Below are 26,025 nucleotides of genomic sequence, written 5' to 3'. Positions count from 1 at the left end.
CACCCCCCACCCCCTCACTGACCTCTGTGGGGAAATGCTAAAAGGAGTACCCATGTCTGGGCCCGTGTCCAGTGGTCGTTAAGAGGGCTCCATGGAGGAGAATCTATTTCAAGAGCACACCAAGTACACAGAAAGAAACTGGGAGAGAAGACAGAGGTTTGCAAGCTATGGGGAAGAGAGGTCGTGTTGGGGACATGTCTGGTGCTGAGCACCAAAACTCCCTGGCCAGGGCAACTCTCACTCTGTGGACCAAGTGGGGTGTAAGGAAGTCATTGGTCACCGAATCACCGATCCTCAGTCCCCTCAGCACACCTCAATGGACAGAAGCCTGGAGAGCACAGCTGGAGTTGGTAAACTGAGGTCCCCAGGTAGACAGGCTGTGGTGAGCTGACCAGCGAGGCCACTGCTCAAGTCCATATGGGCTACTGTGAGCACCGCCTTGGGAATCTCAAGACCAGCCCTCCCACCAGCGGGAACATTCCTGTCTTGACTGTCCATTGTGCATGGAGCTTGGTTTATAGTAACAAGGGTGTTTGTGAAAGCAGAAAGACTAATAGTTACATTTATCAGGTAACTCAGCTACTACACACAGGCCCTCGATGTGATGGCACCAAATCTGCCCACTGAGGGAGGGGCCATCGTCCCAGCTTCCCAGAGTCAATGAGGTGACTGTCAGTCACCAGGGTCTCTGTCGGTACTTGACTGAGCCAGGATGGGGACTGTGGGCTCCTGCTGTCAGCACATAGGTCTTCCTTATCTTTTACGTCCCTAGAACCTCAGCTTCTCTAGTATTAAAATTAAATGGCTGGAGAGATGGCTCAGTGGTTAAGAGCACTGACTGCTCTTCCAGAGGTTCTGAGCTCAATTCCCAGCAACCACATGGAGGCTCACAACCATCTGTAACATGATCTGATGTCCTCTTCTGGCACACAGTTGAACATGGTGATAGAGCACTCTTATACATAAAATAAGTAAGTAGTATATATAATAACTTTTTAAACGTAGGGCAGAGTCAACCTTATGTCCTCTCTCGGCTATGAATTCATCTTGAAATCAGGCTCAGGGGAGGTGGCTCACACTAGCTGTGCCTTGCTTAATGAAGGAGGTTTCAGGCCCCATGGAGCCTGTGCATTTGAGTCTGTTCTTCATTGGACATAGGACCCCATCCTGGGGCTGCCCTCCAATGCCTAGCCTTTCTGGTAGGAGACACCCCACTCCTCTTTTGGGGCTCAGGCTGCTGGGGGGAGAGTGACTGACAGGCAACTGTAGAATTCTGGCTTGCCTGGGCTCTGCCTCCCATTTACACAGTGGCTCTCCTGATTGGCCTGTTTCACTAACAGACGCTCTTGCAGCCTGGAGTGAGGGCCAGGGGGCATCTTCAGATGAGGCACCGAGTGTAAAGCAGTTTCCACAGGTGAGTGGAGGAGTCAGGTTGTGAACTCGGGCTGACTCCTTATCTGGGGCCTACAGACACACAAGGCAGAAGTTCAGAAGCTGGCCAAGGGGCTCCTGGGGCATTGCGACTATGGAAACAGAAGTTCAATGCCCTGGCTCCACCCTTGTCCTGAGTTCTTACTTGAGATGGGAATATCCAGGGCCTTTTCCAACACGCTTGACCTGCACCGGATGGGTGCTGTTGATGGAGCGTCTGTGGTAGTGTTTCCTTGGACCAGAGCCTTTAGGGAGCTTTGCACATGGCCTGGTGGTGGCTACTCAGGGGTGGGGCTGCCATAGCTGTGGGAACCCCCTTGCAGTTGTAATTGTTGTTAATAGGGATAAATGGGTCTCTGGGGGGCAAAGTGATACAAAGTCCTCTGGACAGACTCCTCTTCTGCCTCTTCTGCTACTTACCTGGCTCAGGTGACTGGTCCCTGAGGGCACTACTGCCAAGTTGAGCAGGAAAGGTAGAACTGCCGGGATATAGGGAGGATGTGGGCTAGCCCAGCTGCCTCCCAGGCCCTGAAGGCTGACTTGGCCCTGACCTGACCTGCAGTCCTGGGTCAGCACTGCTATCTATTTACTTCAGAGGACATTGCTCTTTGAAAACCTGAGATTTGCTCCTGCTCCACAGTCTGGGTTCCTAGTCTGTTTGAGGGTCTCCCAGTATGGCCTCCTTCGTCTCTATGGTTCCTTGGGTTGAAGGCAGGGACCCTAGGTTCCTGTGTGTAAAGAAAGGCTTGCCTTCTAGGAAGAGGTTAACAGGCCTCTCCCTATTCTGTCTCTTGCTCTCTGTGGACTCCTCATTGGCAAGTTAATACAAAGAGGCATTTATTAAAGGCCAATTGTATATACTGCTGTATGAAACCAACGTGACCAGTGGCAGGATGGTCACCGAATGAGAGTAAATAGTCCCAGTACCTCTCCCAACAAGGCCTCAGCTAGTCTAGCTAGGCAACAACCTGGAGCTGTCGCTGTTTTGCTGTTCTCCTAAAACAGTCTCCACGGCTGGGAGTCTTAACTCCAGGCATGTTCTTAAGCAAGATCCAGTCGCCCCAGGCCCAGGGCCCCTGGGAATGAATGGAAGGCTTTGGCTGATGAGGACTGGCAGCTCTCCCCTAGTTCCTGTTCTGTTTGCATTTCCCCCAGAGACAGGACCACTTAGAAACCTATAAATGCCTGGCAGAGCCCATGGCCCAGGCGAGTATATAAATTGGGACTTGTAAAAGCCTAATGGTCCCCTCTGGACAGGCGAGAGGGGCGCGTGCCAGAAGTCCTCAGGCGGGTCTGGAGGCTCAAATCCTGAGCTGTCATGTAGACTGACAGGGCAGGGCGAGGCAGGAGGGCTGCTAAGGACTTGCACTGAATGCTAACGCCACCCAAAAGACCTCAGACAGTGACTGCCTTCCGCTGCAGTCCTTTTCTCTACAAAGTAGGTCACAGCACTTAGCATACATACCTAGTGACTAGAGCTGCATGTGCCATTGGGAGTCAGCAGGTATGGGGTAGAGTTCTAATGTGTGTGATGGGGTTGGTTCTCCATGGCTGACCAGGCTAAGCTCAGACCCACCTTTACATAGCCCATATTCCTCGTCTTCCCCTCCCCCCTTCCACCCCCAAAGAGCCTTGGCTGTCTTGGAACAAGCTCTGTAAAACAGGCTGGCTTCGAACTCACAGATATCCAACTGTCTCTGCCTCCCAAGTGCTGGGATTAAAGGCATGCACCACCACAGCCCGGTTGATATTCTTTATGGTCCTACTTTAGGGGCCATTCATTGTGTGTTCTCTTGCCCCACCTCTCCAGTTTCACTGATGGGTTTGGTTTAGGCAGGTATGTAACAACTGCTGTGATCCTGTAGAGCCTGGGCCAGGGAAGGTGGGCAGATCAGAGCCTCCTTCTTGGGGTTTATCTTCTAAGAACTTTACCTGGTCAAACCCTACCCTACCCTGCCCTGTCCAGCAGAGGGAGCTCTTGAGGTGTAAGAAGCTCATTTCCTACTCTCCATGACAGTAGGGTTGTCTGGACAGGGGAAGTGGAGAGGCCAGCAGTGAGGGGTAAGGTGTCTCAAAAACTGCCCCCTACTTGGATTTCTTGTGGCACAGTGGGAAGGGGTAGGGTCCTCTGTCTGGTGTGAGTCCTGAGGTAACTCATGAACCCCCAAGGACCACCAAGAATCCTTTGCGGGGGGTGGGGAAACAGGTGCCAGTCTGGGGGAATCCCTGAGCCTGGCCACAGGGCTAGAGGGTCAGAATGCACAACATTCCAGAGATGCTGGTCTATCAGAGGGGCCAGTGGATGAAGCCCTGTCCCAAAGGCCTCTTTTTCTAACTGTCCTGAGTGTACCCTAGTCACAGGAAGATTTCAAATGCTGTTTGTGGCAGGTCAAAGGAAAACATGGAAGAAAGGAGTGAGACAATAGGGTGAACTGGAGGGGGTGGACTTATGGCAGTGAGAAAGGGGAATGGAGGCATAGGTCAGTATGGCAGCAGGAGACAGAGGAGTCTGGGGGGAGGGAAGGGGTGTGGAATAGGGAAAGGAAAGAGGAGGGGACAGGGCTCCTAGGGAGTCCAGGTGGTGGTAGGAGTGGGGGACAGCTTTATCTGGTCACCTACAAGGTCAGGTCTGGGTTGTCCTTGCATTGGACAGACTCACCTCCATTGGTCTAAAGACCCCTGTGGGGCTTCTAAGCTGTGGACTGTTCTCTCATGACTTTCTAGGCCCAATGAGAAGCTCCAGCCTACCACACCTAGCTCCAGCCTACCCTGTGTGACAATGACTGTCCTGTCTCTCCACCATTTAGGGTCATGCTGTCCCTGGGAGTGGCAACAAGGTATCTCCCAGGCTCTCTGGTCTGAAGGACAGAGATGAGGAGTGGCCAGGAAGCCTGGCTTGGCTGGGGAAGGGATCGAAGATGGCTTGGAGATATGAAGACCCTCCTGTGCTGTGTTCATGCTGAGTCTCTGAGGATCCTGGAATGAGTGGGGTAGGGAGCTGGAATCCCAACAACTGTGGCAGTTCCAAGCCCCTGGTGCCCCGTGGTACCTCCATAGCTTGCCCGCCTTCTCTGGTCTGCTTCTAACAGCCTTTGTCTCCTCCCTCTCTGAGGCTAAATGGAATCCAACTGCCAGCACCCTGTGTGTTCCCTGTGTGCTTGAGGCTCAGCCCTTTTCATTATTAATAGAAATATGTCCTCATTGTACAGTTTAATTCTGCTTATCTGGAGTGGATTAAGAGCCTACAATGACATGCAGTATTGACTCCTGAGCATCCCTGCTAAAGGAAATTTGCCACAGTCTAATTAGTTCCATAAAAAGTACAGGAGGGGAGGAGTGGGTAGGGCACCCTGGGTGGGAGTCAGGGGCCCTTTGTGCTGTGCGACTTAGGTTGGTTTTTCCTCACTGAGGCCTGGACTGGGCCTACACCCGGAGGCCAGGGCTGAGGCGGATGTGGGAGGCAGGGAACCCTCAGTTTAAGGGCTCAGTGGCACACTGAGTGTGAGACCACAGGGTGGCCGCATCAATGCCATGGGCAGGTTACTTTACCTTCTCTGTCCCTTAGTCAGAGGTTAAGTGGTAAGTGGTTCTCTGACACAAAGGCATCTATGGTGAAAGAGGGTGTTGCAGTCATGGGAGATGGTAGCCTAAGTCCATTCCAAGAGCTGACCCCAATCCAGGAGTGGAGGATGGATGAAGACTACCGTGGGCCAAGGCGTGGCCCTAAGAACCATGCTGGTGCTTCATTGGCTGTGGTACCGTAGAGCTCCGGAGTCCCAGAACAGCGGAACACAGAACAGTGTATTTTCAGCTTTGGGAAGGACTCACATAATTGGGGTGACTGAGGTGTCTCTAGATGACAAAGAAGACCTCAGTATGCCATCGAGCATACTAGGTAGGTGATCAAGGAGTCTCAGTTTCTCTCCTAAAGAAGGGAGCCACCGAGCTCTTTCCTGCTCACTGTGCCTATGAAAGTCGGCCATCAGCGGGGGGAGAAGACCCTACTGAGAACATTCCTGAAGCTGGGGAGAGCTGGTACAGAGGGGCTGAGTAGGGAATTTAGCTCCCTCAGTCTTCGACCAAGTGGGATGCTTGCCTTCATCTCTAGGCAACCTCTGCAGACTAGAAGGGAGTCTGTTGTCTGGGCGCCAGAGACAGGAGATTCAGGCAGGCTCTCAGGAATGACCTCCTCTATAGGCCGGGGCCATGTGTGGGTGTGGGTTTTCCTGGGCTCAGATGGTCTGTGGGGTGCCTTTTACCTCTTGTTTTATAAGGCTGTTGGGTCTCATGTCTGAGAGCAGAAGGTGAGAAGGCTGGCTCTAGGATCTCTCTCTCTCTCTCTCTCTCTCTCTCTCTGTGTGTGTGTGTGTGTGTGTGTGTGCATACATGCATGTATACAAGCATATATATGTACATATGTATACATGTATGTATCTGTCTGTATGTCTGTCAGACTCTGCTCCTCTGCCCTGAGAATATCTCCACCTAGCTTGCTGCCTTGGGACTGGCCTGGGGTCTGTAAGGACCACTGTATAGGATTGGAGAAGAGGGTTTTCGTCCCCAGAGATGTACCCAGGATCCCCTGGGCACTGGACTCTTTGTTGCGCTCCCCTGAGATCTGAGTCTCAGCCTTGACGCCGAATCCCAAAATAGAACCAAGCCTTCATATCTAGTTTCCAGTTTTTAATGTTTTTCTTGTAAAACCAAAAATATAAAACTTGCAGGGAGATGGAAAAGAGGTCCTGTACAGTATATACACAAGGTCTGTGATCTGAGAACCTTAGGGAGAGAGAGAAAGATGCCATCCAGGGACTGTCAGAGGACCACAGTTCCAGGTAGGCAGCTCTGAGACCAGACAGCCCTCCAGGTAGGGAAGTCCCCTGTGGTGTGGCCTCCCTGCCCCTCATGGGAAGCACCAGGGCTGATGGCAAGTAGGTGAAGTAGTGTCAGGAGCTGGGCAGGCAGGTACAGCTGGATGCCTTCAGGTGTCTGTGTAGATGGAGGGGATGTGACTCAGGCAGTGGTCAAAGGCCCCATTGGGGAAGAATCCACAGTCCTCGGGGCCACTGGGTACCAGGTCTTCAGATGGCTGTGGTTGCAATGCTGTGGGACATGGCGTTTCTACCAGGGCCTCGTAGCCTGCAGGCAGAAAGCAGAAGATAAGAGTGGGTGAGGGCCAGAGGTCAGGCTATGTGACCCATCTGGGGTCTCTCCTATTATGTTCCTTTCATGGGGCTTACAGATAGGGGTGCTGGTGACCTGGGTAGAGAGGAGACACAGAGCACTCCAAAGAGCCCAGGGGAGCTTGGAAGACAGGCAGACTGGCATGCTACATCTTCCCCAGTCTTTGACTATGGTATGGAAGGAAAGAGAGAGTGAGGAAGGAGATGAGGGTGAGACAGAGGTGGGGGAAATGGTGGAGAAAGTGGGAGGAGCATTGTAGCTCCTTGGTAGAAGGAACTCTCCCCATCAGACTCAAGATGCCTCAAGAGGGGAGTCAGCATTATGGGGACAGTAAGTGTTCATTAAGTCAACGTTACAGCAGTTCTGTGACATGGAGCTTACTATCTGTAATGAAGGGGTGGGCTCAGAGAGGGTCGGGTGTCTAAGGTCACACTGCTAGTAAGTAGGGGGCTAGCACTTAAATGCAGGTCCACTTGGCTCTATGGCCTACAGCCTTTCTGGGGGACATGCTGTTTCCAGAGTGAGGTCACTGCTCAGGGGTTCTTGCCTTGAGGCAGAGACCTGAAAGGATCATCCTACCCAGTGTCCTGACCCTGAGATGCTGTCATGATCTTATGTGGCTTTAGTAAGTGGGCCTCAGCCTCCCACATCTATGAAATGGGTATGGGGTGAACTTTCCTGAAGCCTTTTGGCCCACATATTTGCTCATCCTGGGACTATTAACATTTTTATGGGAGGCGGCTAGCAGTGAGGGGGTCGATACAGTTGGAATAGGTGCTGGGGATAGACTGGAAGAGGCCTCTCTATGTACTAATGTCAGACCGCTAAGCTAAGAAATCCCCCTGGGATGAGGCTGGGAGCACAGGATGGGTAACTAATCCCAGAGGGCGCAGGCCTGTCATGTATATATGTGGCCAAATCTACCCAAAGATATATATTCACTGCACTCAAACACAGGACTATGCACATACAAGCACAGCAACCTGAAGCAGCTCCGCATGATCATGCACACATGTGCATGTATGTTGTGGAATTATATGTGAGTCTCAGGGTAGGTAACAATGTGAGAGAGGTATGTGAACATCAGTACAACATAAGAATACACCCATGTGCCATGGGTGTGCCTCAAGGTGCCTGGAACCATCTGGGCCAGCCCTACATGCATGCCGATGCACTCCACAAATGGGAAGGGAGAACAAAGACACAGAACATGTGTGGAATCGTGCACACACAGCCAAAGCCCCCATGATGGAGCCACAGGTCTGTGTTTACTGGTGGCATCCCTGCCTGGCCCCATGTCCAGTGTCCTCTGTCCCCCAGTGTGCTGCTCACAGGCTACTCAAGAGCCCTCTATAGGGCCTCTGCTTCTCCTTGGTCTGAGCCTTAAAATCTTCACTAGATCTGGATCCTGGGGCTGACTTGGGTGGGGGTTGGCTTAGGTAATTCAGAAGGAGAACTACCTACCAATATGCTGTTCTGAGTTCTCTCTGCCTGCTGGATAGAGCCTGACTCCAACTCTGGGCAACATATAGCCCTCCCTGTCCACAGCAGGTCTGCACCCAGCAAGGCTAGAGTGTTAGGTTTCCTATTCCCTGAATTCTCAGATCCCTGATCCTGCATCGAACAGACAAGCCCCATGTCCCGCCCCTTCCTGCTTCTCTCCTGTGAAGCAGGGATCAGCTGTGTCTTCCGCGTCCAAGGCTGTGCAGAGCCAAAACTCAGCAGGTGCCTGATTAACACCCAGCATGAAGCACCATTAGGACTGTAAGTTGCACTCTGATTCAGAGAATCTAGGGACTTAGAGCATTTAGATACAGCTGGGCAAAGCGATGGCAAGAACGCAGTCATTCTACCAAGGGTTTACCCTAGTTCGGGGAGACTGGGCTTCTCTAAACTTCTGCTTCTTTCTCTGCATGGGGCTGTTAGACAGACATGAGACAGTGGACAAGCAGGGCTAGTCTTTGTAGTGTTCAGGGAAGGGAGGCTTTGGATAGCTTACCTGGGGCAGATAAAGGCGTGCTGAGGCTGGAGTAGGTGTTGGGTCGCAAGGGGTTGAAACCATGGGCGTCACCAACCAGTCCGTCCCTGGAGGCTGCAGGCTCCGTGGTCCGGTAGCAGTCAGCATAGGGGAAGCAGCTCTGGATGGAATGGAAACTGCCTTGGTAGCCTGCAAGAGGAGGCAGGGATGGCGGTGACAGACACAAGCACCCAGCTCATGGGGGATCAGCCCCTTGTAGTGCGGTCCGGACACTGAGGGTGTGAATGAGGAGAAAGCACAGGAAGGGTAGTCTGCTAAAGTCTGTGGCCAGTACCGGAGACCTACAAGAGGAATGGTTGGCCTTCTGCCTCCCAAATCCACCACACTCACCCAGTCTTCCTCCAACCAGCAGGCCTCTCCGGCCTGTCATTAAGGCAGGAGCCCAGTGTGGTCCTTGGAACCCAACCTGTTGTTTAGAGTACACACTTGCCTCCCCCAGACCCCACATCTGTCCTCTGGGCCACAGTGGTTGAATGCAACTTACCTTGGGGGCTGGGCAGAGGTGGTGGTGGGCTTTGGAAGGATGGGTAGGTAGGCTTGCTAGGGATCGTAGAGAATGACTGTCCCTCTGGAGACTGACTCTGGGAGGCTGGTGGCAGTGGTGGGGGACCAAGCCCCTTCAGTGGGCTGACCATGGGTGAAAGGAGACCAGGCGCCAGGCTGGAGAGAAGAGAGTACCATATGATTTCAGGGCAGCCAGGACAGAGGCACAACCCAGGGCCTCAACACCGGCTGTAATTTCCAATGCCATGGACGCCCGTGAACCTCCCATTACAGCTATAGTTTAGTTGAGAACTTGGGTCTGCCAGTTTACAAGGAACAGAGATGTCTATGGCCTTGAAAATCCACAGACCAGAGTTTCAACTTCAGGCAGCTTCCACCAGACACAGACTGTGGGATGTTGGGAGCTTCAGTTTTCCTGTTTTACCTGGCATGCTGCAGCCTTCACTATTGTGGGTTAAATACCATCCACCTGTGCTGGCGACCTGCCCTCCAGCTGTGTGCCAGTCTGGCAGTCTGGATGAAGGGCGGGTCAGACTCATGAGGTCCCTTTTTTAGATCAGGAAACCAAGGTTCAGACAGGCTGCACAAGGCTTTCTGTCCACATGGTCTCGAGGCATTGGCTTCACGGGTTTTGATGAGAGTATAATCAAAACCATGTAAGCAAGTGTCTCAGCACGATGCACACATGTCCTCACTGATGATACTCAGTGGGGAGGAAAAGTGGCTGGTGCACCTGACATGCGGGCTGGCATCTTACTCCACCGTGCCGTGTATTTCAGAAAGCCTCTCCGATTCTTCCTGTCATGTGTCTCCCATTGCATAGTTTCTGTGATAGAGGGTTACCACTGACATTCCACATAACTTAAGGGACCCAGCCTGTACTCTTTGGAAGCTCTCGTGCTAAAACTGCATGGCTTAAGAGAGATGCAGGGATGCCGTGAATGCGGCCATTGAAGAAGTGCTGCCTGACTTTACTGCAGATGCTACAAACCATGCTAAACTGTGAGCTCTACTTTGGGCTCAGGGACTCTGACCCATGCTCAGGCTTGTAGCCTGAAACTACATGTATGTAATCCAGAGGGTGTGAGAGCAGTAGCCAAGCCCTTAAGGCTTCAGTCAGACTTGTGGCATTTCCTGAACTGTCTATCTTGATGGTTCTCAACCTGTGGGTCACAACACCGATGGGTTGTGTATCAGATATTTCCAATATAATTCAGAGCAGAAGCAGGTTTACAGTTATGAGGTAGCGACAGATTTTATGACGGAGGGGGGTGTCACCACAACATGGAGAACTGTATTAAAGGGTCACAGCATAGGAAGGTCTATAGTAAAGCAGACAGTAAATTCAGGACCATGGCTCTAGGTCATCTTGTCAAGCAAGGTATACTATCCTCCGACTAGAAGTTAGATTCGTGGTGCAGAACAGTGCCCACTCTGAAGGGAGTAGGGTTGGGTGACAGATCTTAGGGACACACTGGAGGTACCTTCTGCTTCCTTCAGCCCTGACAGCCTGCTCCTGCAGTCTTGCCAATACACTGCCATCTTCCACCCACTTAAGATGTCACTGTCTGACTCTACAGTTCAAGGGCCACGTTCTCACCGAATCTCTGGATTTAACCTTTCCAACTGTTAATGTTTCCATACCATGGGAGACAGGGTCTCCCTCTGCGCAGTGCCAACTGCGAAGGCTGGGCCACATTCTTCTAGCGGACATCAGCCAAGGCACGGTCAGGTAAGAATTCTTTCCTTCGGAACTGTGGGTGTCTGACCTGTCCCCCTTCTGATCTGAGTGCCTCGCAGGGAGGACCAGCCGTAGTCTCACGCATAACCAGAGCCCACAAAGGGGCCTGGCATGTGGCAAAAATGGCCGACAGCCACAAACAGGTTCTTTCTGAGACAGGGTCTTACTGTTTAGCCCAGGCTGCCCTTAAACTCACCATCCTCCTGCCTCAGCGCTGTGTGCTGATTTTCAGGTGTCTGGCCAGCACGCCCCGCCACAAAGTAGCTTTCTAAACCACTCAGCCCCAAACCCCATGGATGAAGTGCGGGGCACAAGCAAACACAGGTCTGGGGGATGCATGTGCAACTTCAAGGTTTTTTTTCTCTGTCCAGACCCTCCATAAATTCTCCTTTGCCACCTTCACAGCCAGTGATATTAAACCGAACGCAACTGAGCACAACCAACGCCCAGGCTGGTTCACACCACTCCAATGGCAAGGAAGTCACCTGGAGCCAGGCAAGGAACTCCAGAAACACATGCTTGAGCTTTGGTGGAAGTGTATATAAGTTACCTTGGACCTGGCTGATGGCCCCAGGGCTCCATGCCTCTCTTGCACAAGGCTGGGAAAGAAACCCACCAAATTTGGTGTCTCCTCTGAGCCAGGGTAAATACATTTGGTCATGAAGTCAGGCCCTCTTAGCATATTTCTGAGTGAATCAGATAATTCTGTCAAGCTATTTAAACGCTCCAGCAAACCGCTGGGGAGCCCCAAGTGGCCAGTCCCTGTTGATTTTGGCAAGGAGGGGAAGCTGAAGGCCTTCCCGCCCATCTCTCCTCTGGGGCTGAAAAAGAAACCCATTCAGGCGAGCCCTAGGCTGTGTCAGCCATGGGGCCCTTTTCTCCAGCAGACATCCGGAACCCGGGCGCCGGGCGGCTGGGGATAGCTCTCGCCACTCTGCAGGCCAGGGGTGGGCGGGTGGGCTCCGGTCCTGTCTTGTCAACGCTCTGCCTCTCACTGTAGGCATTCCTGATGGGCACTTATGCCGGCGGCAGGTGGGTGATGAATGAGGCCAGGCAACCAGCACAGGCCCTGCCGAGGGCTTTAATGTCTTGGGTGAGGCTGACCACTGGCTAAACAGGTGGCCTGAGATGGGGACAGAAAGGGGAGACTAGGGAGGGGACCTGTACCAGGTGACACAAGCAACACCAGGCACAGGTGGGTGGTCGTCACCACCTTCCTGGAGAAGGGCCTCTTGATGCCTTTGATGGAGAGAGAGACAGAAGTTCAGGGAGAGCACAAGATGCTGGGTTCCCCTCACCTAGCCAGGATGGAGCTTATGCCATGACTGCCATCTGGGTTCTCTCTTCAACTGCCCAGCCTTAGCTCAGGCTGCCATCTCTTATCCCCAGCCCGATACTGCCCTTCACCATGCGGCTGGCCTGGCCTAACTTTCAGGATACCGCTATCACTGGCCTTATGTCTGGTTCTGGCGGCCTCTCTCCAGCTCAGGATTCCTTCTGCATCATAGTTCCTCTCCCAGCACATCCCAGCTCTTGTCACGCCTACCTTTGTCCCTGCCCCTCTTACTTGTACCTGCCCACTTGCCCCTGGAGCCTGGCCTAACACTGCCCCCTGTAGGCAGCCTATCTGGCTCACCGGCTTCCTTTCTGGGCCTCTGAAGCCCTTTCTGCTCTCCCATATGGCTGAACTGTGTAGCCTGTCCAGCATCTCTTCACACAAAGCCAGCAATGGCTTAGCACTGTGGCGCGGGGACCTGCTCAGAGGGACCAGGAAAGGACAGATGAATGGATGGCAAGAGGACTCAGGGAAGAGCAACAAGCCCCAGATGTGGTAATAACACCAGATTGGTCCTAGGTAAACAGTGATCAAGGCTATGCAGCCTTGGGGAGGGAGGGCAGGGAAGGAGGAAGTTGCTGGGGCCAGACCTTGATCAACAAATTCAAGCAAGTCACTACTGGTGATAAACAAAGTGGGTAGGGGTTGGGGACTGGGACTTCCTCTGATCTTATAGGAGGATGGTGACATGTTCCCAGATCCAGCCAATAGGGCAAGGAGCAGACAGAATGCAGTGACCCTGTGGAAGGCTCTGATGATTCTAACAGGACCCAGGTTGGCTTCTCTGGAAAGTCTGGTATTAAATATCTAAAGAGCCAGGGAGATGCTGGAGGGGTCCTCCTGAGAGCCTGGTTGCAGCAGAATTTTCTCGAAGGTTTCTGATGTGGGTAGCTAGAAGACTGGGTACCAATACATCTGCTTCTGGTGGTAGGGATGTCCTTGGGAGGCACCAACATCTTACACAGAAGGTAGTATAGCACACAGGCCCCAGTCAGTGACGCATAAATGTAGGCTGCTGTCATTGGTCACAACAGATTGTGCAGTTCACCTGCCTTTGCACCTCCCATACAAGTGGCCCCTGAGGACTGGCTTGCCATACGTACCCATCCCTGGTGCTCTCAGCTGTGGGCAGAGGGGACAGGTGGTGGTGGGAACCAGTGGTGACCTCCAGTGGGTGGTGCCTGGAAGGGACGTCATGGGAGGGGGACAGGATGCCTGAAGCAAGCCCATTTTGTGGGGTGACGGAGCCAGGATACACGCCTGCAAGGAACCAAACAAGTGTTACTGGGCTTTGGCCACTCACCAGAGTAAGAACATCTCAGGAGCTGTGACTGTGGAGAGAGTGACAAGAAGGACACTCCACCGGGAGCGGTGATGTCATCACTCTGGTTCAGATCGTGGCTGGCAGAGGTGACGGCACTCTAATGACAGATGATGGTGGGGGACTGTCAGGTGCGGTGTGGGACACTTGTTGGGAATGAGTTGCTTCAAATCTCCAAGGAGCTATTGTGGAAAAGCAGTGCATGCATAGCTCTGTATCCCCAGAAGCAGGTGGAGAGAAGCTCAGGGCTTGGTAGAACCTGACAGCGGGGCTCCCTCTGCATAAGCTAAACTACACCTCTGCAGATACAGGCAGACAGAGCCTGGGACTCCACGGTGACCAGCTGCAGAGGAATGGCTGAACAGCTGGACAGGCTGACTCTGCAGGCTTCTGGAAGGCCTACTATGGGTGGTTATCCAGGCTGTATGTCCTACTGAGAGTCCCATTCAAGGATGAAAGTCACAGTTCTAGGTCAGTCACATGTTGGTCCACAGTTCCAGCTGAGGGTCTGGGGACCACAGAGGGCACCGCTGCCAAGAAGCCCCTGTCAGGAGAGGATAGCCCCTCCACCAGGCACAAGGCCTGCACTTTATCTTGTGGTGCTGGAGATAATGTCCAGGTCCCCATGCATGCTAGGCAAAACCTCTATCACCGAGTCACATCAGATGATTTCAGATGTAGAAGGTTTCAGATGCTCCCTACTTTACCTGAAAAATAATGGGACCAGCTTTGCCTTCTTGTTAACCTCATATGCTTATTTGAATGGAAATATTAATGTTCTTGAAACCAAGAACGTGGATTCTTGCATCAAGGTGGCATGGTGAGGAGACTTTCGTGTCGGGCTGTGTTCTCAGCAGTGCCGGTGCAATGCCCACAGGCTGGCCAGCTTCCTCCCTGCCGGCTGTTACTTCTTGTAAGGGTGCTGGGGGTCAGCTCATACCCACAGCTTAAAGTCTAGTCTGGGATCACCCGGGTTTCTTTTTCTTAGCAAATGGCAATTTGTAGAACTATTCCAATATGAAAAAAATTTTTAGTATGCTGTTGGTTTTGTCACATACAATAAAATTTATAGGCATTACAAAAAAATAAAAACCAACCAACCAACCAAACAAACAAAAAACCACCCAGGTTTCTTTCAGGGTGAGCTCAGCTACTTAGCATCCTAAGGCTATCTCATCCTAGACTGGGCATTCTGACCAGACCAACAGGAGGCTATTATCAGGGCACTGAATGGGGCTGGGCCACAGGCCTGAGGCAGCATCATGGAGCTATGAGACTTTGGCCCCAGTGCCTTTAAGCTGCCGGTACCGAATAGCAGCACTCTGCCTTGAAGACCAGATGACCTGCATCTGTGGTACATGTGACTGTGGCTAGGTAGCACTAAGAAAAGCCCCATCATTCAGTTATCATGGCTGCTAACTATGATGTCCATGTGCTAAGTTTCTCCACGTACCTAATCTGACCGGCTGGAAACTCAGACTCCCTGAACATCATGCTCCAGATGGAGAGGCTGCTTATTGGAGACAGAGGCTTCAGCTTAGCAGGGGTCTAAAGTGTCCAAAGAGGATCTTGGTTCTGCTGCAGCCACCAAGCACCCTGTAGCTGTCCTCCCCAGAGCTGCCACTGCCCCTTTAGAACCCTATCACCAGGGTCAGCTGGGCTGTGCCCTGCAGGGACAGCAGTACTGCCCACCCACTGCTGCCTGTCCTGGCCACACATCCTCCTCCCTCGGTCAGGTGGTGTCTGGAGGGGAAGGCCGTGGGAGCACCCGGTGTAGTACTGCTCAGCCGGCACTACCCTGCGCTCTCCTCAATCCCCTGCCTGCCATCTTGAATCAATTTTGAGATCCTGACAGTTGGGAAGGCTGGAATGCTGATAGGTCCCTCTACCATGCTGACACCCACTTCTCACACCCTCACTACTTGTCATGGCACCCTGTGGGGGCTGAAGACACGCCTGCTAGGTAAGTGTCCCCTCCCAGAGCAGGCAGTGACAAGCTAACCTCATCACTCCCTCGCCCCCTCAGTTTTGGACTCTTCTAATCCTTCTAGAATCTGTCCCCTGCCTTTGTTGCTGTCCCGGATGATACTCTTGTCTTCCTGGCCCCAGACAGATGCATGACAGTGATGTACAAAAGAATCACTAGACCATAAGGACCATAGCATTGGGGACTGGGCCTGTAGCCTCCCCAGGCCACACCAGTTTGGGCTGTAAAGCAGAAACATCAATCACCAGGCATGAGCACTTAACCTCTGGCCCTAACATCTGTTCTCAACTGTGCCTCGGGCGTCTGTGTGCAGCCCAGCCCCAGGGAGCGCCCGGCAGGCCTCCTGCTTCTTGCTGGGCTGGAGAGCTGAGGCCAGTACAGCCGGAGCATAGCAGGTATGAGGAGCTGTGTGAGGTGGCCATAACAGAGCTTGTAGGAGACATTCAATGAAGAGCAAGGCCTCAGGGACACAGTCTGGGCTCAAGCAGACACCCTCATCCCCCCTCAAAGTGAATCCAGCAATGGGAAGCAGATATAGCCCTCCCCACCCCAATAGCACAGCACAAGAAGGACTCTGAGAAAGATTTGATCTCATCCACACTAGACAGCAGGCAGGTATGATAGCCTTCCACCTGTGACTATGTCCCGGCGGATTTGTTTCTCAACAATGTAGCTTGTAGCTGGGGACTGGATGAGATGCCATCGCTTAAGAGAGACAATTCTTTGGGGACAAAGAGGCTCCTGGGCTGACCTGCTGCTGCTGATCTAGATGGGTTAGTCCTTCTTGCCTGATGAGTTCTCTCGAGGTGGACACATGGGGGCTACAGGACCCAGGTCCCCAGGCTGCTGTGCCCCTCAGCTTGGGGTCCCAGTGATGGAGAGTAAGCCTCTTCCTGACTCTTCTGTCTTGCACTTTTGGGATTTGGGCTACCTAGTGGGGCGCACGCATCCCTCCCTCTAGTATGCACCATGGGGCATCCTCACACAGTAGGCCCGTAGAGGAGTGAAAACCTGTTCTTCCAAGGCTGTCTGGTTAGGGTGCTAACATGTTTTAAAGTCCGATACTACTTCAGTGTTGGGGGGAAGAATATAATTAGAAAATGAAAAAATGCCTTAAATGGTTGGAGTAATTCAAGAAATCCCAGAGGGCAACTGAGCTCTCTGCTCTGAGGCTGTGGTTTCCTCAGGGGTGGAAGGCACAGCCCAAGAACCTCCCTCTGAATCGAAAGGCCATGTTGCCCGCAGCTGGGCAGTGTTGCCAAGCCACGAAGCCAGGGTTCCTGCCATGGCTTGAGTGTGCCTTGCAGCCAGCAGCTGCTGTTCTTGCTGGACCAGTGGCTATGAGTGTTGCCCAAGTGGGCCTTGCAGGGTCAGCCCCAGAGAGTCCTGTGCTAGGCCACAGAGCTCAGCAGTGAGCAGGCTGTGATTGGCTAAGTCGCCCCTTCAAGGCTTCAGCTTTCTCTTCTGAAGGAGTCATGCCAGACTGGTGCTGGTTGTGTGTGTCTTAGAATGCCTTACTGTGGATGAGTTGCAGAGAGATGTGCCACAAAGATGAACTGGCTTACACTCGGGGGGCAGGGGGGGACAGACTCTCTTCACAGTATTTCAGATAGGGATGTGTCCCAAGTTGGGTGCTGCTGACTCTGAGATGAGGCAGACTCGGGCTTTCTCCAGAGGCTGGTGGGGAGACAGAAGGGAAACTGACAGCCCCAAGGGAGACTTCCAAGAGGAGGGGACCGGGAGGCAGGTTCTGAGAGCAGGGTAAGAGCCATCAAGGCGAAGAAAAAGGGGGAAGGGAGCTTACTGCAGTGAGGAGGAGGCCTCCATCAGGCTAAGGAGGTGTGTGTGGAGAGGAGCTGAGTGCCATCTACGGCAACGATGAGTGACTCATCTGCTCATTCAGAAGGGTTGTGAGAAGACATCCTGAAAATGCGGGGACAGAAGCAATGGAGTCCAGGAGACAATGCGTCCTGCAATATGTCTTACCCATATGCTCTTGGGCCGATAGTGGACCAGAGTCCTCCTGAGGGATGCTTGGCAGAGAAAGACCCCACTGGCTGAGTCCTGGCCCTTCCTCGAGTCAACGTACCTGGGAGTAGCTCCTGGCTCAGGGTTTGGCTGCCCTTCCCTCTGCTGGCCGGCAAAGGTGTGGATGCTTGGAGTTGCTGCAGTGCCAGGCACTCTGACAGAATGTCGGCCTCTGGGTTGGCACCTGTGTGCATCTGGGAGGCAGGAGATGGGGAAGTGTGAGGGTCAGGCCACCTGCCCACAGGCACCCCTTGCTTCAGGGGCACAAGGCAGGAAAGACAACAACCTTAGGCAGGACCTTCTTTGCTGTACTGGTTTCCTCATTGGGAAAGTGGGCTAGCGGACACTCTAAGGGCTGCCGAGAAGAGACCAGCACAGGATTTGATGTCCAAGAACTTTACTAGAGGCTGTTCCTAGGAGGAAGCTATGCCAGAAAGGCTGGGCATACCTTTAGCCCACTGAGCCACGTTAGGAGGGAGGGGAGCTTCCTGGGCTTTGAGTCGGGGTCCCGTGTCTCTTGGGAAGGGTTTCCTCGTGGTCCCCGAGGGATCAGCCTTAGAGGTATGGCCCCAGCATAACCTGGGAGGGATGGCCAAATGCGACTAATGGGCCTTTGCAGCAACTATCAGGGCAACCTGTGGTGGGAGGAGTGATGTTGCTTAGCAACCATACCTTTACCCACAGGCTCTATGAGGGACAATGGAAAGAATCCAGGGCTGGTCCCCTGCTCCATGCCACCTCTTATTCCCTGGGTGTCACATGCCTTGCCTGTGTTCTGGAGCAATAGTTGCCTGTACTGCTGCAGCCATGGCTGGTAGCGAGGCAATGCCTGAGAAGGTGACTCGTGAAGCAATGTGGGCAGGGTTGGCTAGGCTCCAGCTGCACGACTGTCACGGGGTCACAGTAGTAGCCCAGTGGGTTGCTGTATGGACCAGCACTGTCTGGCTAGCTGCAAAACTTAGCTAGGATGATCTGGTCAAGGACACCTGGGACACCTTGAAGATCTATACTTCTCCAGGTAGAGCTAAAACAGACAGGGGACAAGGCACCTGCGTGGAAGGTGATCCTTCTCCAGGGGAATCCCAAAGCTTAGCAGTCAGGAGCCAAGACTCTGTCCAAATGCTCACGTTACCAGTTGCCAGGTCAAAACAGCTGTTGAAGAAGCCAGGGCTTTGCCTGTGTTCTTGGACAGCTGAGAGTCAGGCCCGAGGGGCTTGCCACCTTCCCAGGTGGGGAAAGCATGCCAGTCTCGCACTGGGCTCTCAGCGCCTGACCCAGCAGCTGTTTTCTATGTAAATGAAGTTTCTGGCAAAAGAGGGCCAAGGCATGTTCTCGAAGACCGCAATGTCGATTGGATTAGGAACAGCAGGAGAGGAGAATTAAGGAAGAAAAGCATTTCTAATTCTCTCCAAAACGCAGCAGGGCTGCCAAGGGCTTGTCATAATACAAGGGTCGCCTTACCCAGAGAAATCTATCATCCCCGATGGCTCTAATGGATGCTTATTGTTGGGAAGTTTGCAGATCTGCAGCCCTGGTCCCTGGGGGCTCAATGAGAGCCAAGCACGGGCCTGGGAAAACCGGGCAGAATTCTGGTCCTTAGGCACTAGTGTGCTAGGGACAGCAGCCCCCTTGGCACCCGGTTCCAGCCTACGGAAGCCTGAGCCATCCCTTGCTGCCCTGAGGCCCCTCTGCCGAGGGCAGTGTCAAGATCTGGCACTCCTTTTGTCTGTCCTGGGCTGCGTGACTGGGCTACCTCATTAATGCTCTGAGACTCAGTTCCCACGACTCTGGAATGGACATACGCAAGGGTCCACGTGCAGGATGACAGCAACGCCACATACACTGAGTTGAGCCACTGGGTTAGCGGCTTGTCCACCATCAATGTGTCCCTTGGGGTCCTGATGGCCCCAGCCCCCATTCCAGGTCTCTGAATTAAGGATGTGATGACATTTGCACTAGTAGGCTGCATGCACTGACTCCACCCTCCTCCGCTCTATCAAATGGGTCCTCACTTCCTCCAGGATGGAGACCCGTGACCCTGCAATCCTCTCCATCTCCATCACGGGGTTGGTGTGCTCCCAGGACTGTCTCTATCTGCCCATTCTGGGGACAGGAGCCGTCTGCTCCCTCAGTCTGTATAAAACTTTGCAGTTTTATTTACTGCAGTGTCCAATGTCACGTGTGTGGACCACAGTGCCCCCTGCTCACACTGATTAAGGGAGTGAATGGGCTCACCCTCCTCACATCCTTCCACCTTGCTGGTGGTCCCAGGTCAGCTCCTGTCTGTCCCTTCACTCTCACAGCCTCTGATATTTGAGCAAACCCAGGACTCCCACGGCCTTGGAGATTGAGTGCCGCTGGCCAGGATGCTTAGCTGCTGCTCCAAGGTTGCTGGTCTGTCTGTTCCTTTATGACTCGGAGGCCCCAGCAGCTCATTGTTGGCTTTCTCATGCAAAACATTCTCCTAGGTTTTGGTCCAGGTGAAATGCACCACCATGGGTAAAGGTGCCATTCTGTTAGTGGGTGAATGTCTATCAACATGGGGTGATAGGGGCAGGGTTGTGGACAGACATACTATGTGGGATTCAGACATGGGCAGGTGGAAGAGCAACGGGCATTTACATGCATGTAGAGAGTGTGCTGTACACACAGACATGGGGTGCCTGGTCTGATGCTGGACAAGCGGTGTGATGAGAGGTTTCTGCAGAGATGGGACTGAGCTTGTGGCTACCTACCTTCTTACGCACCTGCTGCTCTTTGGCTGAGTGGGCTTTCACGTGCTTGCGGAGGGAGCTGGGGTCCGTGTAGCGCTTGGAGCAGCCAGGGATCTGACAAGCATATGGCTTCTGTAACATCAGAGGGGAATGAGGGGTAGGTAAGAGACCACTGTGGAAGGTGGCGGTCCCTTATGTGACCTGCCGTGGGAAGGATGAATAGGTAAGGGGCAGGCTGCAGTCTGAAGGCTACGGGTAAAGGAAAGGAACCTGGTGTGGGGGAGGAGAGGTGCCCAGTCGCCATTCTGCCACCATGTTGAGAGAACAGGCCACTGCTTCCCTCCCGCCTCAGATCTTTCCATCCCCCAGACCCTAATTTCTTCCCGTGCAAAGTCCTAGAGCCCAGCACAGTCATGGTCCTGCCTCTCTGAACCCCTCCGCTGACCTCTGATAAGGTCTGGGTCAGTTCCAGGCACCGACTGGGGTCCCCTCCTACCACTGTGCTCCCTTATATCCTACAGTGCTCTTCCTGCCCCACCCAACCCACATCACTTCCTCTTTACCCTCGCTCAGATCCTGTCTTCTGGACTGAGATTCCCACAGGCCACGCTGTCCACCTGTGCTGCCAGTCTTCCCACTGTCCCTCTGGATTAGCAGTGAGGGACCCATCTAATGCTGCTCAGGTTCCAGACCAGTGAAGGGCAACTCATGGCCCTACATGCATCTCACGGCTTGGGGGCTTTCAGTACTTGGGGCTCCCAGATACTACTGAGGCATGAGGCTCACAGGGCTTCCTATTTGAAGTACACTGAGTGATTGATAGCCCCCAGGGCTGTCTCCTGGAACAGCAGAGGGTGTGTGTGTGTGTGTGTGTGTGTGTGTGTGTGTGTGTGTGTGTGTATACACGTATGCGAGCCTGTGTGTTTAGGAAATGGTACCTCTCAGAGTAAGCACCAGGGACTTTCATGTCCAGTCAGACACACCAAATGGAGCTACCCATAAGCCTCAAGGCAACTCTGCCCCTGCCAGAGGCAGGAAGCTGTGAGAGGTGCCCACCGTTTATGTGGGGAGAAGCAGAAAGAGATGACCATAACCATACCTTGGAGCTGCCACGGAGATTGCCAGGTTAAAGAATGGAGAACAATAAAAAGAGAGAGACAGTGGTGAGAAGCTAGAGGGAGGCCTGCCTGGGACTGCCCACTACCTGCTTCAGCATGCAAGTCCCACACACTCACACAGCCCCTCGAGTGAGACCCGACCTCTACCCTAACACACTAACACACACACACACACACACACACACACACACAGACACACGTTCTCTCTGAGGGGCCCTACCCAACCCCAGAACACTCTCCCATGAGCCTTGCCCAGCCCCTAAGCTAGCTGGCCCCAGGCCTTATCCCTTGGGAATATTGATAGAAATCCACACGCTTTGGTCAAAAAGTAAACAAACAGTTCTGTGTGGCAGGCACACTCGCTTGGAAACAGGGCAGCAAGGCCCATCTTTGTGTTTGTTTTTCCAGGGCTTGACGTGTACCGAACATTCCTCAGGCCCAGCTCCCTTGAGCCCTCAGGAAACCCCGTGGCTATCCCAAGCTACCAGCCAAACCCTAGGCCCGGAATCCCCATGCAGGCTCCAAGACTGGGCTTATGCTGTTCCCGTCGTCAAGGCTGACCTTCATCTGAACAGAGCTGGACATGGAAGACAGTTCTGTCTCTGAAGGCTTCCTGGACCCAGCACTGCTGAGCACTGACCTCTCATGGTTCCGAGTCCCACACCCACCCGTGAGAATTGCCCCAGTTCCACAGAAGATGTCATAGCCAGCAGGTGTGTGTGCTTCTCTGTTAGAGGACTTCCTTCTCTCAGAACCTCCAAACAGTCTAATCAAATAAATGGAGGTCCCGTCCCATCCTGCTGATGGGGAAACTGAGGCCCCCACTGGAACAATGACTGCCAAGGTCAATCCCACACTGGTGCGGCAGGATTTGGCTGAATTAACAGACTAGGAAAGGGAGGGCTGCCTGGTTCGAATGCAAGCCTCTTATCAGTCACCTCAGCCGTCTCCTCTATTCTCAAGAGGCAGGCCTCTTACCACTGAGAAAACTGGGGTACAGGAGGTAAAGGGGGGTGCTCAGCCGAGCCTTCTGACAAGTGGCAGAGCCAAAATCAGAGCTGTAGCCTGCCTTCCTGACATGGGCCCTGTCCTGTCTGGTGTTAGGGATGCTGGGACTGAGGCTAGGTCTCTGTGAAGGTCCTAAGTGTGAGCCGGACCTGCTGCCAACGTGAGGGGTGTGGGCTAGGACATGGTCTAGCAACAAGGAGCTGCCCGTGCTATCTAGGCAGAGAGCTGGGTGTGAGTGAGGTCCAGTGCCTCCAGGCCTGTCAGAGACTTTTTAGATAGATGAAGGCCTGGAGTAACCCTGTGGGCTTGTGTGAACCTGACCTGGCCTAGCCCTCCGGGGCTATGTTCACTCATCAAGTGGGACTGGGAAATACAGTAAGGGCAAGGGTGAGGAAGACTACAAAGACCATGGGGACATGCCTCTCACTGTTGGAAGCCTTGTGACTTCAAGACAAACTAGGGGTGTTGCAGTATAAACTGCATCTCTCAAGGGTAAGTACCAAGGACCCCGAGGCTGAGGTGACCACAGAGAGAGGCCTGGAAGAGCCACAGCTCACTTTGGGTCTTAGCCACTGACAGTGTAGTCTCTAAGAGGAGGGGAGTTGAGTTTGAGTTGGGGACAAAGACTATTCCCTGCCATTTGGCCGTTCAAGCTCTCCCAGTGAAGAGCCCTGAGCTTGAAGTCAGCCACCTGTGCACCTAGCTCTGCCCCTTGCTTACCATGGGACACAGAAATGATCTCAACTTTGCTCAAACTGGGGTAGGTGTGTGACATTATGGGACTGGAAGAGAGAAGGGGCACAGTCCAGGGGCTGGCCTGGCTCTAAAGTTCCCTGTGATTTTTCTTCCCCTGACTTTTCTGAATCTGGGTTTCCAGCTGTGAGATTCAGGGATTGGAGAGCTGTGTGTCTTCTTGGGTTTGACTTCTACTGTTTTATGGCTTCCAAGTTGCACAAATATGTCAGTTACCCTCTCGGGCTCCCATCCCATCATCTTGTATTGGATGGGATAGGTTTATCTATCGAATGGAGCCTAGCCCCAACCCTGCTCCCCAAACATATGCAGCACAGCAGAGAACTACTCTGAAGTCCAAACATGGGTTCTTCCAGCAGACTCCAGCCTTGTACTGCACACAGGGTTGGGGTCCTCCCAAGATGCACACCACTTTCCCTGTGAGACTAGCATGAAGACTGAGTTTGGCACCTCTGCCAAGGTCAGCCATGCAATGGTGAGCACAAAAGGACCCCTGACCCCTCTTCCCTCCTGTGTCATATGGGTCAGGGACCTTGGTAGCAAGATAGGGACATCCTGAAAGTGCCGTGTTAACTGCTGATGTCCTTATTGGCAAAGGGGAAGTGTGGGATGACCTGGGACAGAGCTGTGGGTCTCTGATCATAAGCCAGGGCAGGGAGGTGGGAAGAGGCACAACACTGCCTGGTCAGGCTGCTGTGGTAAGATGCTGGATCCTGTGTGTCACCAACTACAGCTCCTTAAGGGAGAAAGACAGCCTTAGAGAGCCTATGTATTGTCCCCAAGTGAGGAGTGGAAAGAGCAGGAAGTGGATGCTCAAGATGCAGACGTAGCTGGCCTACATAAAGACCCTAGGGCCTGGGCTGGTACCCATGGGCCAAGTAGGGTAATCTCAACTGGAGGCCCTTGTTAAGTTTGGTCTGCTCATCTTACATGCTCACTGGGGGCATATGGCCATACCCAAGTTATTTGTGTTTGCTACAACTGGAAGATGATGGGGGAAAATCTATCTACTTAGTGGAAAGAGAGCCTACTAATTATCTTCCAATACAAAGAACATGCCCACCCACTCCTGCCCAGAGTTACCTGCCCCATGGGACAGAACCTGCAGGTCTAGGCAGAGACTGCCTGGAGATCTGTGTGTAGCCCTATCCCACCCCGGCCTCCACATTCAGGCCTACCTACCGTGTCGAGGTGGGTGCGTTGGTGCTTGGCACGGTCGCTGGAGTTGCTGAAGGCCTTCTGGCAGCCTGGGTGCTGGCATAGGTACGGTTTCTCGCCTGTGTGGCTCCGCAGGTGGATCTTCAGGTTCTCCAGACGGGAAAAGGCTTTACTGCAGCCTTCGAACTGCGGGAGAGGCTGATGAGGGGTGGAGCCCTGAGGGCCCACCCACCTAAAACAGTATCCCCTATGCATCCAAACTACCTGCTGTCCTCCCTAAGCTTCTGGGAACATTGCCCCAAGAAGTGTTCAGGGATAAGAGTGGCCAGACTTAGAAACCACTAGGGTGGGACAAGATGACCTTTCTGCTTTTAACCTTGGGAGTAACAACCCACACAAGTGCCAGTTGTGCACCCTGAATTAGCAATGCCAAGGCAGTATATCTGAGCATGGAACCCCAGAAAGTGGGAGCCCAGCCTGGACTGGAAGGACTCAATCCCTGAGAAGCTCTGGGGTGCCCTGAGCCCTTGATGTATCTGCACGTCTCCAAAGGTGAGGTTGTGGCTATCCATCAGGGGCGATACAAAGATGACAGTGAGTGGCAAAGGACACCATCCTTAATAACTGTTGTAAGACCAGTATCCACATATGTACACTGAACTGTCACTGGGTCACATGTCATTTAGCTGTCCTATGCCCCAGGAGGTTGCTTGCTAGCTACTGGACATGTAGTAGACACAGTACAGCTGTTAGGTTCCTGGCAGTGAGTGTGTGAAGAAATGAGTCACAGTGGGGACGAGAAGAAGAATATGGATCCTCTGCCCACCCTGCCCATCATCCACGGCCTCAACTGTGTGTCCCAGCAGCCTCTGCTGAGCCCGAACCTCTCTTCCATACCTTTGACTTAAGTATATCCTCCCTGGCCTCCACACAGCTGCCCTGGAGCCCTGACATACAAACAGAATCCATCGGCTCCCTCCTTACAGCCCTGTGGCTTCTCACTCTGTCCCTGTGGCATCGTCCCACCTGCCTGCCTCTCTGTCCAGCCTCCTCTAGCAGAAGGCAGTTTTCAGCTTTTGTCCATGTATGTCCCTCAGCAGGGAAGGTCATCTGACCATCCACCTACCCCCTGCTCAGCCTCCAATGTCCAACTCCGAGGCTGGCTGGCTGGGTGAGCAGAGCGGCAGACTCCAGCCTTTGGTGTGGTGTCACCCGCTGTCTGCCCATGTCTGCACGTCTGGCCTTCCGTATTGTGTATGTCAGGGTGTGGTAGAGGTCCACAGTGGCTGGAACCTGCTGCTCCAGCATGGCGCTGGTGTATAGTTACAAACCTCTGAAGCACGTAACATCAATGTCCTTGTCTCAAAAACATTGGTAAGGTGAAGTGACCTGCCCAGCCGAGGTCACATGGCACAGCAAGGACAAGGTACAGGCCAAATGTGGTGGAGCGATTGGCTTTCTCCTGCAAGTCCAGGGCTGACTCCAGTCATGAGCACCTAACCCAGGTTAGAACCTATGTGACTCAAGCCCTCTGTACTAGGTCCCCCTGTGCTAAAGCAAGCAGCTGGGGACAAAGAGGGCCATGTTTCCTCCTCTTTAGGCTCCCCCTCAAGGGAAGTGGCTACAGTTCTGTTGTCTCCCCCTCTCCCCTGAATGTCTTTGCCAACTTTAAAGGTGCAGCACCCACTAGTAAGCTTGGGGCGT

General features: G+C 53.3%; 1 protein-coding gene across 1 annotated transcript in view; it reads right to left on the bottom strand.

Moving 5' to 3' along the window:
- Positions 1-6,412: 6,412 nt before the first annotated feature.
- GLIS1 (GLIS family zinc finger 1) overlaps positions 6,413-26,025 on the bottom strand; it is a gene marked incomplete at its 3' end in the record, with an annotated part of 179,481 nt that continues 159,868 nt past the window's right edge. Inside the window, exons 5-11 of the mRNA XM_080921024.1 lie at positions 24,346-24,507; positions 20,306-20,416; positions 17,632-17,764; positions 13,338-13,494; positions 9,138-9,313; positions 8,615-8,782; positions 6,413-6,570 (exon numbers count right to left, since the gene is read on the bottom strand). Coding sequence (XP_080777150.1) covers positions 6,413-6,570; positions 8,615-8,782; positions 9,138-9,313; positions 13,338-13,494; positions 17,632-17,764; positions 20,306-20,416; positions 24,346-24,507 — 1,065 coding nt within the window. The remainder of the gene's footprint in view (positions 6,571-8,614; positions 8,783-9,137; positions 9,314-13,337; positions 13,495-17,631; positions 17,765-20,305; positions 20,417-24,345; positions 24,508-26,025) is intronic.

This window comes from Micromys minutus (assembly GCF_963924665.1).
Source record: "Micromys minutus genome assembly, chromosome: 9".
Lineage (NCBI taxonomy): Eukaryota > Metazoa > Chordata > Mammalia > Rodentia > Muridae > Micromys > Micromys minutus.
Note: the sequence above shows the minus strand (reverse complement) of the source record. Positions and strands in the feature narration are given on the sequence as shown.